Genomic DNA, 19,199 nt, shown 5'->3' with positions numbered 1-19,199 from the left:
TGTGCGAGCGGGGCGTACGGCCAAATCCCGCATGAAATGTGAACACTCCGACCAGGGGGTGGAGAGGGGCGTGAAGGGCTATATGGGCTTCTTACCATATGCGTACGCCCCGCGTTTCATGGGCGTTCCCATGCAAACGCTGGGCGTACGTATGGTAATGCGGCCGTGACGCACGTGTAGGGGGCGGACATATGACATCGCCGGATGTCAGCTGCCCGCCCAGATCCCTGCTTTTGCACGGAAAAATGTCCGTGTGGTCTGAGGTTGCGGGAGCTGGTGGACCACTCAGTCCTGCATGATGGGGGAGGTTTCCTGAGATGGAGGAGGCGTATTCCATGAAAAATACACGTGCGGTCCGTTCGGACAGCTTCTTGCCGCGTACGGACGGAGTTGGCGATCCGTATGGAAGGCGGGGTTTCGCACGCACGGTCCTGGCCGCATATTCGGATCCGGCCGCACCGATCAGAATAAGGGTCATTGAGAGGAAATTACATATCTCATTCGTTATTTCATTCTGAGATGCACATAATATAACCTTCAAGAAAGCACCGAATATGCGGAGTTATACCATTATTGGAATGTTATATTGACTTTTAATTAAAAAGAAGTTACTTTGAGTGCTATACTTTATGCTGTTTGATTTTGCATTTGGTTGTGATTTGTTAGTTGATCACTATACGTAAAGGAACTGCTGTTAACGAGACTAAATATATCAATACAGATTCATATGTCCAAAAGAAGGCGCTCTGTTTTTTTAAATGATAGATTATGATTTTATATATCATTCTCTTGCCTTAAAAGGCGGTAAAATTATTTAGGAATACTTATATGTATATAAGCCTGTCAAAAGCTTTTTTTCTGAAATCTTTTAACATTAATAAGGAGACTTTTATGTACAAAACTTATGAAGAAACATCCACACTCATGTTTTAATAAAAATACAATTTCACAATACAATAAAAATTTGTACAATCCATCAATTTGACTTGAAATTATTTCACATTTAAGTGTACATCATTCACTCTTTTATTAGGGACATAGTTCTCCAGTCTCTGGTTCTTAGAATCATAAAGTCCTAATCCTACGCATTTCAGCTCCAGGAGACTTCTACAGGGGTTCTCCTTTGCTTTTAAGTAATTCAGATAGTATAATTGTCTTCAAATATTAACCAACTTCAAGATAAATCAGCATGGAATTGGTCAATAATAAAACTCTGGCTTTTATCCGGCATTTTCATTGCTGGGTAATTGTACCGGTCCCAGTCTGACCCTCTTTCACACAGAATAGCTGAATAACACGGGTCAACCCTGGTTAAAAATCCAGGTGCTCGACCCTGGCAAGTCCCTGGTTTGGAGACCTGGGAATTGTGCACTGCCTCACCCAGTAATTTCTGCATGAAAGGGATATAATTTTCCTGATACAGATGGAGCCACTCTCATTCAGCGGGGGTCGCCAACCGCCAGCCACCAGATGGGAACGCGCACACATGAGATGCACGCGCCAGCCCTTCCGACGGAGCTCTCCGACGGTCCCCACCACCTCCCCACACCCCCCCTAACTCTGCCCATCTCCCTGAAGCAGAGACGGGCATGGTTTGCATCCCCCGCCACCCGAAAACTGGGACGTGTGCACGAGTGAGATGCTTGCTGATGGAGCACCTCTCCGCCGGCGATAGCCAGCGGGGACATTCTGGTGAGCCCCGGTGCTGGCTGAGAGTCACTCCAACTGTACCAAAGAGAGCCCTTATATTAAATTGCACAACATAACTGTGCTTTATTAGGGTATGGGTCATTAGGTCGACCAACAAAAGGTCGATATGCATTAGATCGACCACTGAAGGTTGACAGGCCTTAGGTCGACACATGAAAAAGGTCGACAGAGTCATGACGTCGACACAAGCATTAGGTAGACATTGGGAAGGTCGACCGTCAAAATGTCGACATGGGATTTTTAACGTTTTTTTGTCCCAAATGTCAACACAGTCAACATGGACATCGTGCTTTGGGCACTATTCTATTCTTCCTCCACTTCCTAGTGAATGGTAGGGCATGAAATATCGCCTGTCGACACATGTCGACTCAAAACAAAGTTAAAACCGATGTCGACGTTTTACTGTTGACCTTCACAATGTATAATGGTTGTGTCGAATTGATTACCCCTTCAGCCTAAAGCCATGTCAACCTTTTCCATGTGTAGACCTAAAACCTGTTGACCTTCGGTGGTTAGGCTTGCACTGGCATGACGATGACAGGTGATTTGACCTACTATGGATCAGAATCCGAATATCAGGCTCTTCTTCAGCGGAATTGACAGCAGACACCCAACAAGGTATTTGTGTGAGCTTCCGAGTGCTGGACTATATACAATATAATGTAAATGCTTCCTTTAATTAAATAAAACATTTCTCCCATTGAAATAGTGGAGATATAGGCAGATCTGATCGCAGTACAAATTTGTTCTCAAAATGGGCAAAACCATGTGCACTGCAGGTGGGGCAGATGTAACATGTATAGAGAGAGTTATGCCGGGTACACACCAAAACGATTTGGATTGGATGCAAATCGTATGCAAATCGTATGCAAATCGGATCGTACGATTTGCATACGATCCGATCCCCTCTGTATTCAGATGAATGGATCTTTTACAGATCCTACCTGCAGCAGGTAGGATCGGATTAGGGCCCTTATTCTGATCGGTGCGGCCCGATCAGAAATATGCGGTGATGTCCGTCTTGGCGAATCCCCGCCTTCCATACGGATCGCCACCTCCGTCCGTATGCGGATATGTGGCGGTCCGCATGAATGTGGACGGGGATACGCCTCCTCCATGGTGGGAGCAGCCCCTGCATTCGATGGTCGCTGAACATCGAATGCAGGGCCGCACGCTCCACCAGGTCCCGCAACACAAGACCACACGGACACTTGTCCGTGTAAAATCTTGTATGGGGGCGGGCAGCTGACATCCGGCGATGTCAGATGCCCGCCCCGTACCCACGCGTCACGGCCTCATTACCATGCATACGCCCCGCGTTTGCATGGGAACGCCCATGAAACGCGGGGCGTATGCATAGGGTAATGAGGCTAAGTAGCCCCTCACGCCCCTCTACGCCCCCTGTGCGGCGTATAAAGAATCCATGCGGCGAAACCGCCTGCACATGCGCAGAGTGACCTCTGCACATGCGCAGACGATAAACATCGGCGGCCCGTACGCAAGCGGGAATATCCGCACCGATCAGAATAAGGGCCTAGGATCCAATTCAGATCCAACCAAACGATTTTGACCAAATCTGCATCCAATCTGCATCCAATCAGTCTGAATTGGATCCAGATTGATGGGATTGTGCCAAAATCGTTTTGGTGTGTACCCAGCATCAGATTTGTGTGAGTTCTTTTGTTTCTGTGCAGGGTAAATACCGGCTACATTATATTTACTCTGCAATTTAGATTTCAGTTTCAACACACCCCACCCAAATTTAACTCTCTCTGCACATGTTACTTCTGCCCCAGCTGCAGTGCACATGGTTTTGTCCATTTGAGAACAAATTTATACTGCAATCAGATCTGAATAAGGGCCTTAATCCTCTTTAGGCTCTTAACATCTCCACTTATAATTAATTCAGACCTAAATGGGGTTAAAGTACCAATGTGATTTTGAACAAAAAAAATAATTGAAGGAAAAGAAGTGGGTATTAGACTTTCAATTAAATTTAGCACAGTGTGGGTCATTTTCCTGCCTTACTATAAATGCTGATTTGCGGAACCGCTGATATAGTTAATGATATCGGCAGTGCTGCTGGACAAATAATTTTGGGAATACACACTGAACAATACTGTTAATGATATGGTTGAGTAACGTCATTAGGCCCCTGCTCTGTACATGCAGTCCTTTAATATTTGAGCTGCATGTACAGATGACATGGCAATAAGTTAAACAATATCACTCAGAAGGGCCAAAATGAGTGTTTCCAATATTGCATAGTGTGTACACTACTTTAGACGCACTTTTAGATTGCTGTATTTGTGCACGCAATAACCAAGGAAAATTGTTGTGTTAATACGTTGTACTTAGGGCCTGATTCAGACCTGTTCGCCTGGTAAACGCTCCGCCCCCTGCCCACCCCTCCCCTCCTCGAGCGAATGGCACAGTGTGGAACTCGCTAAAGCCATTAGCTCCTGTGGTTTGCACATCAGCCTCTTAGTTTCTTAAAACAGTAATGAAAAAAAGTCCTATATCCAGTAAAAGAATGTTTTTTGATGGCAATAAAGCTTATCTATAATTAAGAAGAACCCATGCTAATTAAAATTACTGCTGGATAGACTATTTAAGAAGAATCACAATAGCAGAGGAAGGCAACAGAAAAATGTATATTTTAAAAAACAAAAGCGCATAAAAAACACAAAAACAAATTACTGGTTGATAATCAATCCATCACCCAGCTGCACTGATGAAGGTTTAATGGTAAATTGTAGCAATAGAAGATTTTCCATCACTGGGCCTAATTCATGTTTGTATGGATGATCTGTGGTTTTTAAGCCTACATTATCGCAAGTGGTTCTGCTCCCAAGAACAGAATAAAGACCCCCAATTGATCCATCACAAAGTCCTCAGCAACTGCAAACACAGGGCCTTATTTTGGTTCATTCTTTCTGACAAAATCCTTCTTAGATGGGCAAAACCATGTGCACTGCAGGTGGGGCAGATGTAACATGTGCAGAGAGAATTAGATTTGGGTGGGGTTTTACTTCAAAGTGAGATCTATATTGCAGTGTAAAAATAAAGCAGTCAGTATTTTCCCTGCACAGAAACAAAATTACTCACCCAAATCTATTTCTCTCTGCACATGTTACATCTGCCCCCCCCCCCCTGCAGTGCACATGGTTTTGTCCATCTAAGAAGGATTTTGTCAGAAAGAATGAACCAAAATAAGGCCCACAGAGAGGAACATTGACTCCCCAAGTGAGTTTATGGTCACGCAGACTAGCCATGGCAACATTGCCTTCATGTTCCTCTGCATATACAATCACAGCTAAAGACAGATACACACCCCAAAAAAGTCTGTGACAAAACTGTGTTTTTGCTGCCACTACCCTGGCCTCCACCAAAAGGTTCCTTTCTGTGAATCACTATGTGTTTAAATTCTCACTGCAAGTGGATTTGTATAGTTACCTTGATGCATGAAATCATGGCACATGTCTACAGTTGCGTGAACATTGGCATTACGTGAAAGCATAAATTAGGCCCACTGTAAAAACTATATACAAATTTGTCTCAACACAGTGCAATTGACCTAATACCAGCCCATGTGAAAATGCAATGATACGGTTAAAAAAAACAGTTTTAGATTACCTTTATAAACCTATCGTACAGATTAAAGTTTCCTTGTGCTTATTTTTCCTTTTCATCATTATGGTACTAGAGCGTTTGACATCTGTGTTGCCAGATGCTTTGTAAAGCTGTGCCTTATGTTTGGTTAAGGCAATGAAGTATAGTTGAAACAATGTCTGTAAACTTAGGAAGAGTCTTAATAATTTACATTATAATTTGGTTCCCTGCTGTCATCCGCATGGGGTGAATTGTTTAATTTCTTGTTCCCTAATAAGTAATAGAATTCGATAGCATGACTGCAGGCAGACCCGACTGCCACATGTCACAGAGCTTCGGAGGCATGCTAATAACTAAAATGTGCATGATATATTTGTCTTCTGGTCAGACTCCTCAATTACACTGTATATACAGTATATAAGATTACACTTAGAACATTTGCCAAATAGAACAAGGAAAACTGGAAAGAAAAACATGCTATTTTAGACTAGTAAACAGATGGTATCGTAGTACTGCTAAAATGACACCACTACAAGCAAGATTAGGCTGGTGTGATAGTCCCACTGTTGTCAAGAAACACTTGAAAACATTACTGAATAAGGCAATGTTGGTAAAAAGTAGATGCCAAAGGCATACATAAATTGTCCATGGCACATAAAATATAGTTCCAGAGTATTTTTTCAAGCTCATACAGAAATAATCAACTGCATGGAAGCTTGCTGTGTGAAACCAGTCACAGACAAAAGTGATTTTTTTCTTTTTTGAAGAAACGTAGAGACAGTTTATCGAAATAAAGTGACTGTAGTGCACAGATGATGCACCGCCTTTTACACAGATCCCAAGGATGCCTATTTATTAAACATATTTAAAGAAGCACTTGCAGACCCTACCTAGCAGAACATTTAGATTTATAGAATCTTGCACTGGATATCTGCTTTAAGCCCCATACACACTAGAGGATATTGGGAAAGATATCTTTCACAATTCACGCTCCTGCTATATAGCCAAACGACCTGCATGTTTAGCAGGTCCCGGTGATGTCACTGAAGGATATTGGCAGTGTGTACGCACAATATTGAAGGTTGTATTAGAACAGTGATGGGTAAACCTTGACACTCCAGATGTTGCCCTCTCAAGCAGGGCAGAATTTTGGAGTCAGGCCACCCCTAGGCATAACAATTATGACCACCCCCCTATGTTAAAAAGACCGGATGGTCTAGGGCAGGCATGTCCAACGTTGGCCCTCCAGATGTTGTGAAACTACACATCCCAGCATACTTTGCAATAGTTTTAGCAGTCTCTAATAGCAAAACTGTGGCAAAGCATGCTGGGATGTGTAGTTTTACAACATCTGGAGGGCCAACGTTGGACATGCCTGGTCTAGGGTAAAATGCTGCCCCCCCCATTCCACTGTCTAATGCACTTACCCCAGGCAGTGAAGAATCAGGGCTGGTCTAAGCTGTACCCCTGACTCTACCACCGGACAACACTGATTTTCCCATTGCGGGGCCTGCCAGGGATTGCCGGTCTGACATGGGATACTGCTGAGGCACCAGCTTTGAAGTGTGCTTTGCACTCTCCATGTGGTTGCCTATGTGAAGGGGCAGCACCCAGCGGCAGTAGTATAGCAGAGCAGGGAAGGAAGTGCCTCTTTACAATGTTGTTGTTTCCAAGCAGTCACCTGCGCATGGGCAGAGGGAGGACAGCCAAGGGGGCAGGAGGAGGGAGGCTCACGTGGCTCCACTAGCCCCAGCGATGTGTCTTCCGAGGCAGGATGCACCAGCAGCATCCTGCAGGTCACAGCCTGCCTCCCAAATCTGGCCCAGCTCTCAGGGAGGGGGGCCTGGGGGTACATTTACCCTGAGATTCCTTCTTAATCCGGCACTGCCTGGATGTATGCTAACACTTGCATACATTAAAGTTCAAATGGCGTTTTATACTTTTGTCAACTGGTGTCCTGACATTTTTGGAGTCCTACCAAATTTCTTGAGCATTAGCTCCTTATCATCAATCCCAGCATTCAAATTTGCACATATCTCAGACCCAGGCCCAGCAATTGGTACACTGGCCCAAGGTCTTTTCATTTGCACTTGTTCACAGCAACAATTTTACTTTGGTAATCTGATTTTTTCCTCTCTGCAAGCAATCATTCATTTAAATGCACATACATATACTGAAATTACATTCAAAGAGATATTAAGAGAGCGCATAGACAAAAATATAACATTTCATTTAATATTCTCATTAAAACTATGAAATATGATAAGTAAATACAACAAAACAGATGATGTCCTCCAAGATCATTGGAGTCCAATCAGTTAATGTAGCATATTAATAAATCTGAATTATGGACAGTTCCACTTCAGAAATAGTCATTAATAAAGTTGGAGGTTAAAGTGCCTCATTTCAGTTTAAGTGGAGCATTAGAATGAGATTGTAACTTTCCCGACTTGTGTAGACCGATACACAAGTATGAGGAACAAGCTTTTCTCCTTTACAGTTGTATAAACAGGGATCAGCCACATAGTAAAGCCACTCATGCACTGTAGCGCATCCCCATCAAACACTTCCCTCCATCCTAATAACATTGAAGCTGCACTAATAATAAACAAAATACAGATTAAAAGAGTGTGAGGGACAGATGTATCAAGCTTCTAAAAGTGAAAAAATGAAGAATGATAAACAACCAGCCAATCAGCTCCTAACTATCATGTTGCAGGCTGGGTTTGAAAAATGACAGATAGGAGCTGATTGGTTGGGTGTTTATCACTCTACTTTATCACTTTTTGAAGCTTGATACATCTGGCCCTTAATGATAGCACTCTGCCCTGTGTCCTTATTACTGGTGCTGCTGCAGGTTCCATTAGCAATACGTGACGGCACATGCGTGACCAGCGGTGGCTACGGCGCTGACCATGTAGTCCAGGTGGGGATCTCTAATATGCTGGATGGATCCCCTGGGGAACTGCAGCACTTTATGCATCCGGCGCCATGCAGTCGGAGCGGACATTTGGTATGCTATCTTAAATTTCACTTAATCCAGCAAGTTTGATTTAATACAATTATAAAGGTGCTCTATATACAGAAGTTGTTTTATTGAAAGACCATACATTTGTGTTTTATCTGCTACAGACTAAAACCATAAAAGGCTGGAGTCTAGAAATTCCCATATGTATCTTCTCAGTTGAATCTCATTTTATCTTTGTAGCTGACGTCAACCTTGGAACAGAGGAAGTACATGATGACAAAGGGTGTCACTGCGATGTATCAGTAGAAGATCTAACCCCAGCTCTTAAAACTGTCATCCGAGCAGTCAGGTTAGTAAAAAGTAGCCTATATTAATATTCAAATTTAATTCTCTAATAAGGATATTCATTCAGCAGCCTTCCTAAATGCTAAAGACAGAAATCCGTTAAAACACATTATACTGGAAATATAAATTATAAATCCATTGAACTCAGATGCAGCAGAATTACTAGTTAAGCATTTCATAGCAATTAATGCTAATCTGGTCAAAAACTAGATATGCTGCTCTTCAGATTCCCTTAGATAGAACATGGGGGTACCATTTATGTAAAACAGAACATGTGCAATCTACAAATTTGACATACAGTATTTGTATCCAATTTTGCTAATCATTCTGGCCATACATCTAAAATGTATTGTCCGATCTGGCCGGTTGGAACAAAAATCTGGAAATTTATGGGAGCAAATGAAAGTTGTCCATTTGCTTCGAAATGCTGGAAAACGGACAAAAACGGTCATTCAGATATTACTGTACCGAACTATAAATCTTTAGGTGTATGGCCAGCCTAAGATTGGCTATGTCAAAAAGATCCGCATTCACTACAAATACAGTAGCTCACAGTTCAGATGTGTACATAGAAAAGCATTAGTAAGAGGTTTAAAGTACACATACAGTATCTAAGGTGTAGATTTACTAAAGCTTCTAAAAATGAAAAGCAGTGACGTTGCCCATAGCAACCAATCAGATTCTTTCTCTCATTTCTGAATCCTAGAACATGATAGAATCTGATGAACAACACCAACTCTTTAAATTTTTAAAAGCTTTAAAAAATCTACACCTAAGACTTGCGAGAAATTAAATTTGGTTCTCTCCTTACATCAGTTGTGACTACTTCATGATAAGAGTTTTTAGCCCATCGATGAACAGATTTGATTTAGGATTTTGATTCTGCATTGGCACTAGGAATAAATCTTCAGTTCGTATATGCAAATGTTCTAGATTTTTAATTGACAGATTGTTCGATCATATGGCAGTATATGTAAATAATAAATACACTGTTCTTGATAAAAGTGCACCAGCACTGAAACATTGAACACATACAGTGTGTTATTGTGTTTATTTCGACCGGGAGTGCCGCCGTGAGAGGATACATAAATAATAAATAATAGGTACTCTTTACCTAGAAGGGCGCCCGTCGCGGGCATCGCGGGTACATTTATGTATGGCCGCGACGCGACCGACGCGATGCCCGCGATTTCCCATTGAAACCAATGTTAAACATGGAAATCGTGTCGGTCACGTCGCGGCCGGCCATAAATGTACCCGCGATGCCCGCGACGCGATGCTCCCGATTTCCCATAGGAATCAATGTTAAAAGGCGCGATGGACCCGATTTTACTGTTAAATGGCTCAATCCACCCGATTTGGCCATAGGAATCAATGTTAAATGGGCCACAGAGCCCATTAACCCTTAAATGTCCCCCCAAATTTTTAACGCCACCCCACGATCCACGCCAACCCGAAGCGTGGCGAGCGCAGCGAGCCCGCGAGGGGCGGCGGTACGCGTCCTCCGACCTTTTCATGCCCTACTATCCACTAGGGCGTGGTGTGAGAATATAATAGTGTGGCGAGCGCAGCGAGCCACCGAGCCCGAAGCGTGGCGAGCGCAGCGAGCCCCGCGAGGGGACGCGGATACCTTCACAGTTATGCGCGTCCCCTCGCGGGCTTCACAGGTGTCCGTGGCGAGGCGGACACCTGTGAAGCCCGCGAGGGGACGCGGATACCTGTGAAGGTATCCGCGTCCCCTCGCGGGGCTCGCTGCGCTCGCCTCGCTGCGCTCGCCACACTATTATATTCTCACACCACGCCCTAGTGGATAGTAGGGCATGAAAAGGTCAGAGGACGCGTACCGCCGCCCCTCGCGGGCTCGCTGCGCTCGCCACGCTTCGGGTTGGCGTGGATCGTGGGGTGGCGTTAAAAATTTGGGGGGAAATTTAAGGGTTAATTTGGCCTATTTGGCCCCAAATCGGGTCCATTGAGGCATTTAACAGTAAAATCGCGGTCAATCTGCCGTTTTAACATTGTTCCCTATGGGAAAATCGCGGTCATCGCGGCCATCCCGATTTACCCGCGATGACCGCGATTTTTACCCCCGACGACCGCGATTTCAATCGCTGGCGCCGTTCTAGGTAAAGAGTACCAAATAATATAATTTTTATAGTGTGCTGATTATGTTATGTATGTTAAAAAAATAAGATAATTCATAATTCTCCCCGAAAGTACTTTTTGATTATTAGAAAAATTGCATAAAAGACCCCTAAATCTGTAATCAGCTGTAATTCTTTTGAGCATAGGGATACAAAACCAATGCTGTACATGACGTGATGGAATTATAGGGCTCATGGATATTACAATTAGTTGTAGGAGTGTTTGTTTATTGCAAAACATCCAAATTTACAAATCCTTCAGTTAGGTGAATGTGCCGAACGAGACTGGATTGTTGCCATTCATGACATGATATATAGTATCTTAGTATAGATAGATAATAGATTACATCATTTGGGAATGTGTGTGTGTGTGTGTGTGTGGGGGGGGGGGGGGGGGGTACAAGTAAGAAATGGGAACCCTTATAAGCCTAGTTGTGATACAAAAATATGACTTCTTATTTATTTAATGGTACTTGTTTCCTAGCACGGCCACAATCGGGATTGGTCGCGGCTCTTATTTAGTGCACTTTAAGGGCCGCGATCACCCCCGACGGACGCGATTCTCTTGATTTTTGCCAATCTTGTGTATCGTGTACCATGCTTCAATTACCGCGACACGACCGACGCGATAATTGAAGATTTTCCTGAAATCGGGTGGATTACCAGATATCGGTCCCATCGGGAGCACTAAATGACAGGATTTATTGTCCCCGACGCGACCGACGCGATAATTGAAGCATTCACCGATATCGGGTGTTTTAACATATATCGGTCCCATCGGGAGCACTAAATGTCAGTATTCAATGCCCCCGACGCGACCGACGCGATTTTTTTATCAAAAGCAGCCATTTTATGGTTTTACATGGCTGCTTCCAATACAACCCCACATTTACACCCACATTTACAAGTTGCACCCTATCTTTAACTACACCTCAACTATCGGTCCCATCGGGAGCTTTCTTTTATCGAAAGCAGCCATTTTATGGTTTTACATGGCTGCTTCCAATACAACCCCACATTTACACCCACATTTACAAGTTGCACCCTATTTTTAACTCCACCTCAACTATCGGTCCCATTGGGAGCTTTCTTTTATCGAAAGCAGCCATTTTATGGTTTTACATGGCTGCTTCCAATACAACCCCACATTTACACCCACATTTACAAGTTGCACCCTATCTTTAACTCCACCTCAACTATCGGTCCCATCGGGAGCACTGAATGTCAGTATTCAATGCCCCTGACGCGAGCGACGAAATGTTTTTTATTGCAAGCACCCATTTACAATTTACACACTATTTAAAACTACACCTGAACTATCGGTCCCATCGGGAGCACTGAATGTCATTATTCAATGGCCCTGATGCGAGCGACGCAATGTTTTTTATTGCAAGCACCCATTTACAATTTACACACTATTTAAAACTACACCGGAACTATCGTTCCCATCGGGAGCACTGAATGTCATTATTCAATGGCCCTGATGCGAGCGACGCAATATTTTCTATTGCAAGCACCCATCTCATGGTTTCACATGGCTGCTTCAAATTTAAACACACATTTACACCCTAAATAATAAATGACACGACACATGATAATAGATTTCAACACTTTTATTTAAAAGTTGATTTTTTTTTACGTTTTCTTTTTTGTAACGTATTGAACTAAATTTTTTTTTTTTTCCTTTATTTTGTTTTTTACGGGAAAAAATTTGAAGAACATAACATACAAAAAAATAAATAAATAAAAATATTATGTTTTTTTTTCTTTTTTTTTTTTGTCTTTTTTTTTGTCTTTTTTGTATTTTTTAACAATATAACTGTCATTTTATTTATATTTTTTGTCATTTTTCTTTTTGATATTTTTTTTTTCTTTTTTAACAATATGAATGCATTTCAGACACAAAATACAAACTCAGAAGAAGTTGATCGATCAGTACAAAGAGAATAGATGCCTGGCTATCACAACCAGGCAAATTGAAATGAGGCGTGGGAAGATCACGGCACACTCCAAAACAGTGCCCACTAATGCAAACAATCACATGAATCCAAAAGAAGTTACAAATATGCAGAACAGTGGTTAGTGAAGGAGCAAAACTAGTACAGCCATCGCAAAATTCAGGAAGACCGCACTGCAACGTTCACCAACCAAAATTGTAGTACATGACTAAAAACTCATTATTGTAGAGTACTCAGAAAGGAAGAGAAACAAGAACATTGCTGCCAAATTATAAATTAAAAGTCAAATTAGCCGAATTAATAATTTGAATAACGCTCTTCGCCTGGGGTGGGGGGCTGCACATTCCGCAATGCGGAGTACACAGCACCAGGCAAAGTCGAGGGATCAGTGGGAGGTGGCATAGGGGGTCCCGGCGCATAGTAAGGGGCAGGCGGAGGAGCAACCGGCGCACTGAACATGGGGGGGTGATGTGGGTGTGGGCGTGGTGGCTGTCTGTGCGCATTGCGGCATGACGTTCCGTTGCAGTCAGCACAGATATCATCCTCTGCTGCCTGCAACATCAGGCCATACAGCACACGCTTAAAGTGGTGTTGTGTTGACCCCTTCCACTTTCGCATTTCTGCGCAGACATGATTCGTGAACATTTTGCAGTCATCTGGGGGATTGGTTACTGCTTCCTCCTTGTATGGGCAGCAATATTCCTGGCCGGTAACAGCAGGTCTTGTCGCCCGTCTCCTTCTACGCCTCCTGGGGGGAGCTGATGAGGTGCTCGCCACCACAGAAGCCGCCACCTCCGACAACGACTCACCCTGCTGCGACGACTCAGAGGGAACTGCTACGTCAGCACTCTCCTGTGCAGTGGATGAAGAGTCTTCATCCGTAGCAGTTCCCTCTGCTTCCCTCCTTCCTTGCTCCTCCACAATAAAGAGCATACGGTCGTAGTACCACAACTTCGGCTGGTACACATCTGCAGGGTCAGTTCCTGAAGATCGCGACTGCTGGACCCGATTGTGCTCCTTCACCAACACTGTCCGCATATTAGTGAACTTCTTTCGGACCCACGTGACGTCTGCATTAGGGACACGTCTCAAAGCGTAGGCCGAGATCTTCCCAAAGGCCTCATTCCTCTTTGCCTGGTTGTGAAAATCTATGTGATCTTGTCGCCACAGACATCTATTCTCTTTGTAGAGATCGATCAACTTCTTCATGATGCTTCTATCAACCTGACGGGCCATTCTGTAAAAAAAAAAAAAAATTAGGTTTACACTATTAAAATGAACGCACTGCACTGTTATTCATTAACACACTACAAAAAAACCACTAATATTTACCTCAGTCAGTAGCAGGTGTAAAAAAAAAAGAGTTTTAAACTAATTCCCCTAAAGGGCCAAAAAATCACAATCAAACTGAAATAGAAACCGCAAAAAAAAAAAACTTTTATCTGAGATATTGATAGCATATGATACAATAAATGCAATTTACACCACATTTGACAACAGAAGTAATTATATATTTGTGTCCCTCCACTATACACACGCACCCGAAGCGTTGCAAGCGCAGTGAGCCCCGCGAGGGGAAGCAAATACCTTCACAGGTAAACGCATCCCTTCGCGGGCTTCACAAGTGTCCACATCAACACGGACACCTGTGAAGCCCGCGAGGGGACGCGCTTACCTGTGAAGGTATCCGCGTCCCCTCGCGGGGCTCGCCACGCTTCGGGCTCGGTGGCTCGCTGCGCTCGCCACACTATTATATTCTCAACTCCACGCCGACGTGGATAGTAGGGCATGAAAAGGTCGGAGGACGCGTACCGCCGCCCCTCGCGGGGCTCGCTGCGCTCGCCACGCTTCGGGTTCACGTGGATAGTGGGGCTGGTACACTGTGAAAAAAAGTCATTTTGGGTACATTAACAAATTAATTAGAAGCACAATTTAAGCACAACTCACATTATTCTCTGCAAAAATGGAATTAGATTCCTTTCAGGTGTTAATTCACCGATAACCGCAACTGCAATTCCACAAAACAGATAAAAAAAACATCAATAATCAAACTGGAATGACATACAAATCCACCCCCACTATCCACGTGAACCCGAAGCGTGGCGAGCGCAGCGAGCCCCGCGAGGGGCGGCGGTACGCGTCCTCCGACCTTTTCATGCCCTACTATCCACGTCGGCGTGGAGTTGAGAATATAATAGTGTGGCGAGCGCAGCGAGCCACCGAGCCCGAAGCGTGGCGAGCGCAGCGAGCCCCGCGAGGGGACGCGGATACCTTCACAGGTAAGCGCGTCTCTTCGCGGGCTTCACAGGTGTTCACATCACCACGGACACCTGTGAAGCCCGCGAGGGGACGCGCTTACCTGTGAAGGTATCCGCGTCCCCTCGCGGGGCTCGCTGCGCTCGCCACGCTTCGGGCTCGGTGGCTCGCTGCGCTCGCCACACTATTATATTCTCAACTCCACGCCGACGTGGATAGTAGGGCATGAAAAGGTCGGAGGACGCGTACCGCTGCGCTCGCCACGCTTCGGGTTCACGTGGATAGTGGGGCTGGTACACTGTGAAAAAAAGTCATTTTGGGTACATTAACAAATTAATTAGAAGCACAATTTAAGCACAACTCACATTATTCTCTGCAAAAATGGAATTAGATTCCTTTCAGGTGTTAATTCACCGATAACCGCAACTGCAATTCCACAAAACAGATAAAAAAAAATCAATAATCAAACTGGAATGACATACAAATCCACCCCCACTATCCACGTGAACCCGAAGCGTGGCGAGCGCAGCGAGCCCCGCGAGGGGCGGCGGTACGCGTCCTCCGACCTTTTCATGCCCTACTATCCACGTCGGCGTGGAGTTGAGAATATAATAGTGTGGCGAGCGCAGCGAGCCACCGAGCCCGAAGCGTGGCGAGCGCAGCGAGCCCCGCGAGGGGACGCGGATACCTTCACAGGTAAGCGCGTCTCTTCGCGGGCTTCACAGGTGTCCACATCACCACGGACACCTGTGAAGCCCGCGAGGGGACGCGCTTACCTGTGAATGTATCCGCGTCCCCTCGCGGGGCTCGCTGCGCTCGCCACGCTTCGGGCTCGGTGGCTCGCTGCGCTCGCCACACTATTATATTCTCAACTCCACGCCGACGTGGATAGTAGGGCATGAAAAGGTCGGAGGACGCGTACCGCTGCGCTCGCCACGCTTCGGGTTCACGTGGATAGTGGGGCTGGTACACTGTGAAAAAAAGTCATTTTGGGTACATTAACAAATTAATTAGAAGCACAATTTAAGCACAACTCACATTATTCTCTGCAAAAATGGAATTAGATTCCTTTCAGGTGTTAATTCACCGATAACCGCAACTGCAATTCCACAAAACAGATAAAAAAAAATCAATAATCAAACTGGAATGACATACAAATCCACCCCCACTATCCACGTGAACCCGAAGCGTGGCGAGCGCAGCGAGCCCCGCGAGGGGCGGCGGTACGCGTCCTCCGACCTTTTCATGCCCTACTATCCACGTCGGCGTGGAGTTGAGAATATAATAGTGTGGCGAGCGCAGCGAGCCACCGAGCCCGAAGCGTGGCGAGCGCAGCGAGCCCCGCGAGGGGACGCGGATACCTTCACAGGTAAGCGCGTCTCTTCGCGGGCTTCACAGGTGTCCACATCACCACGGACACCTGTGAAGCCCGCGAGGGGACGCGCTTACCTGTGAAAGTATCCGCGTCCCCTCGCGGGGCTCGCTGCGCTCGCCACGCTTCGGGCTCGGTGGCTCGCTGCGCTCGCCACACTATTATATTCTCAACTCCACGCCGACGTGGATAGTAGGGCATGAAAAGGTCGGAGGACACGTACCGCCGCCCCTCGCGGGGCTCGCTGCGCTCGCCACGCTTCGGGTTCACGTGGATAGTGGGGGTGGTGTTAACAATTGTGGGGTCCATTTCACACTTCAATTACCAACCACTTTACATGCACATTACTATAAAGTAGACACAGCATACTGCCTGCTGCACCATTTCAATAACAAGCACAACACACCTCAAACTGCTCTATTTAACAAATATGTACCAAGAAATCATTACAGTCTATGTCACCATGCATTACTATCAGAAACAACAGACTATTTTGTATGTATTATAACACACAGTACATCATTTCCAGGCACATGATATTCTCTGCACATAAACCTGTGTTATCCATATTATCATTATTGCCATGACACTAAAGTCATACACTTCATAAACTACTGCACATAAACACTTTATAGCTATTTAGATAAGCACTACCCCTTGAACATAAGCATTATCCACTCTATTCAGCCAATGATAAACCCCTAATCCTCAAACAAATGATATATGAAGGACACATGTATAACCACAGTAAGCGCCCCTACCCCTCCAAATCCCCCCCCCCACCCCACCCCCACCCTCCTAAGCCTGTATATATTGTTCACAAACCCAAAGGCCCACCTATGCTCAGTAAGTCTGTAAATCTACTTACTGTTTTATGCAGGGGCAGGGAGACAGACACAGCTGCTGCGTAGTGCTCACTGATTACCATCAAAATGGCTGCTGATGTCCTTCCCCAGAGTGCTTTTGGCGCTTTTTTTCCGGCAGGCAGAAAAATCGCGTCGGTCGGGCGGTGATGTTACGCTCACGACAATGCATAAGACCGACCGACGCGATATTTCTTTGTATATTGACGGTGTAGCGCGTAATACAGGGAGTTACTTCGCAATTGATCTGTCGCGTCGGTCGGAGCCATTGTAAAATGCCCCCGACGCGACGGACATGTTAAGAACAGTATTAAGCACTGTATAGTGCTTATACTTATCGGTCGCGTCGGTCGGAGCCATTGTAAAATGCTCCCGACGCGACGGACATGTTAAGAACAGTATTAAGCACTGTATAGTGCTTATACTGATCGGTCGCGTCGGTCGGAGCCGTTGTAAAACGGCCCCGACGCGACGGACATGTTAAGATCTTGATTAAGCACTATACAGTGCTTAATCAAGTACATGTCACGTCGGTCGGCAGCATTGAGCTGTTAAGCTCACAGTACATTGCGGCCGACGCGATATGCTTTTAAACATGTCAACATGTGTATCATGTCGACATGTCGACTAAACATGTCAACTTCAAGTTGATCATGCTTAGTATGCTTAAAAAAAGTGGTTCTCTGTGTCCAAACCATGGTGAGGGCCCCAAGCCCCAGAAGCCTATGAAAATTATAATGTTAATAACCCACACACGCTTCTTGGGGTTTGCTGCGCTTACCACGATTTTGACTTAGTGCTCCACTACACTCACCGCGCTCCAAAAATTATTTGGATAGTGGTGGTGTGACTCCATAGCATTCATCCATCACAAATCATTCACCTGAGACAAGAAACACAAGTGTTTTAAAAGCATTTTTGAAAATTTACTTTTGAAATGAAAATATAAAAACTGTATATAATCAATGGCAAACAAAACATATGACATGAGCATTAATGGGGGAAACAGAAATGGGGGTAAATCTCAAGAGTCCTTGGGCAATAAAGTCAGGGCAATTAGTATGCGGGCAAAAGGATTCTCTTGTCCCAGGCTCTTCCGCCACATGAATTCTTCAAGATAACTCTGGAGCATATGCCTGGCGGTGCCCCTGTGGCGTTTATTCCGCCACTTACATGCCCCCCACATCCGTTCAACATTCTGGGTATGTACCCCTGTTGTAGGGTCTACAAAGTTATAACGGTGATTGACCTGGGCATGTTCATATCCTGCAGCATTCAGCTGGGCTGTACTGTAGGCTCTCCAGCAATCAGTATACACATGAGAGCCCGGCTCCACAAACTGCAGGATAGCTTGCATGAGGGTGTTGGCGTCCCGAGTGGCAACCTTGGTGGCGAAACATTGGCCAGTTTCTCTGCATATGCCACCAAATACCCATTGCTGAGGCAGTACTCGGCCAACATTGGCTTGCCTTTTGACGAAGAGGGTCTCATCCACCTCGACAATCATGCCGGGACCTCCGATCCGGCGCTGCGGCTGCGCCATGAGGTCCAGCAGGCAGGCCTCCCTCATATACTTGTTGTACAGGACAGCCGTCTTCTTAGAGAGGGACAAATTCTTCTCGCAGTAGTCAATGCTGGTATATTCCTCCACCCAGGAAAATATGAAGCGGACCAGCGTTGCGAAAGGCAAACGACAGCCAGGAAAGAACAGTCCTGCTCTCAGACTCCTCTTCAAACGGCAGTCCCTCACGTTACAGCGCCACATGGTCTCCTTCAAATTCAGCCGCATCGGATGACCATTGTCGCATGTAGCCTCTGATGGCAGCAGATGATGGCGCTGCAGAAACGCCACTGCCTCCTCCTCACTTGTAGGCAGTGAGAACATATTCACCTCAGCCATCTCAGAGGTCTTGAAATCACCCACAGAGCACTCCACAGCAGACCAATCCACAGCTCAGGACTAACGATCAGCAC

General features: G+C 45.3%; 2 protein-coding genes across 2 annotated transcripts in view; one reads left to right on the top strand and one right to left on the bottom strand.

Annotated features, from left to right (window-relative positions):
- The window catches only part of KCNQ5 (potassium voltage-gated channel subfamily Q member 5), a 527,262-nt gene that overhangs the window by 482,046 nt on the left and 26,017 nt on the right, over positions 1–19,199 (top strand). The window contains exon 11 of the mRNA XM_083177212.1: positions 8,531–8,639. Within this exon, the coding sequence (XP_083033338.1) occupies positions 8,531–8,639 (109 nt within the window). The remainder of the gene's footprint in view (positions 1–8,530; positions 8,640–19,199) is intronic.
- Positions 8,695–18,768, bottom strand: LOC146062418 (uncharacterized). Its single transcript, XM_083174562.1, has 4 exons — positions 18,399–18,768; positions 14,682–14,742; positions 13,544–13,971; positions 8,695–8,717 (listed from the first exon to the last, which is right to left on the bottom strand). Exons 1-4 carry the CDS (start codon positions 18,766–18,768, stop codon positions 8,695–8,697), a joined length of 882 nt encoding a protein of 293 aa, XP_083030688.1.

Source organism: Crinia signifera, chromosome 3 (genome assembly GCF_055691185.1).
Source record: "Crinia signifera chromosome 3, ASM5569118v1, whole genome shotgun sequence".
Taxonomy (NCBI): Eukaryota; Metazoa; Chordata; class Amphibia; order Anura; family Myobatrachidae; genus Crinia; species Crinia signifera.
The sequence above is the reverse complement of the archived record's forward strand: the minus strand, read 5'-3'. Positions and strand labels throughout refer to the sequence as shown.

Coding starts and splice junctions, on each gene's coding strand:
- LOC146062418 (XM_083174562.1), bottom strand. CDS start 18,768: ATGGCGCAGCCGCAGCGCCGGATCGGAGGTCCCGGCATGATTGTCGAG. Junction 13,972..14,681: donor CCATTTTTGCAGAGAATAAT/GTGAGTTGTGCT, acceptor TTTTTTTTACAG/AATGGCCCGTCAGGTTGATA. Junction 8,718..13,543: donor CTCTGAGTCGTCGCAGCAGG/GTGAGTCGTTGT, acceptor TTCTGTCTTTAG/CATTTAGGAAGGCTGCTGAA.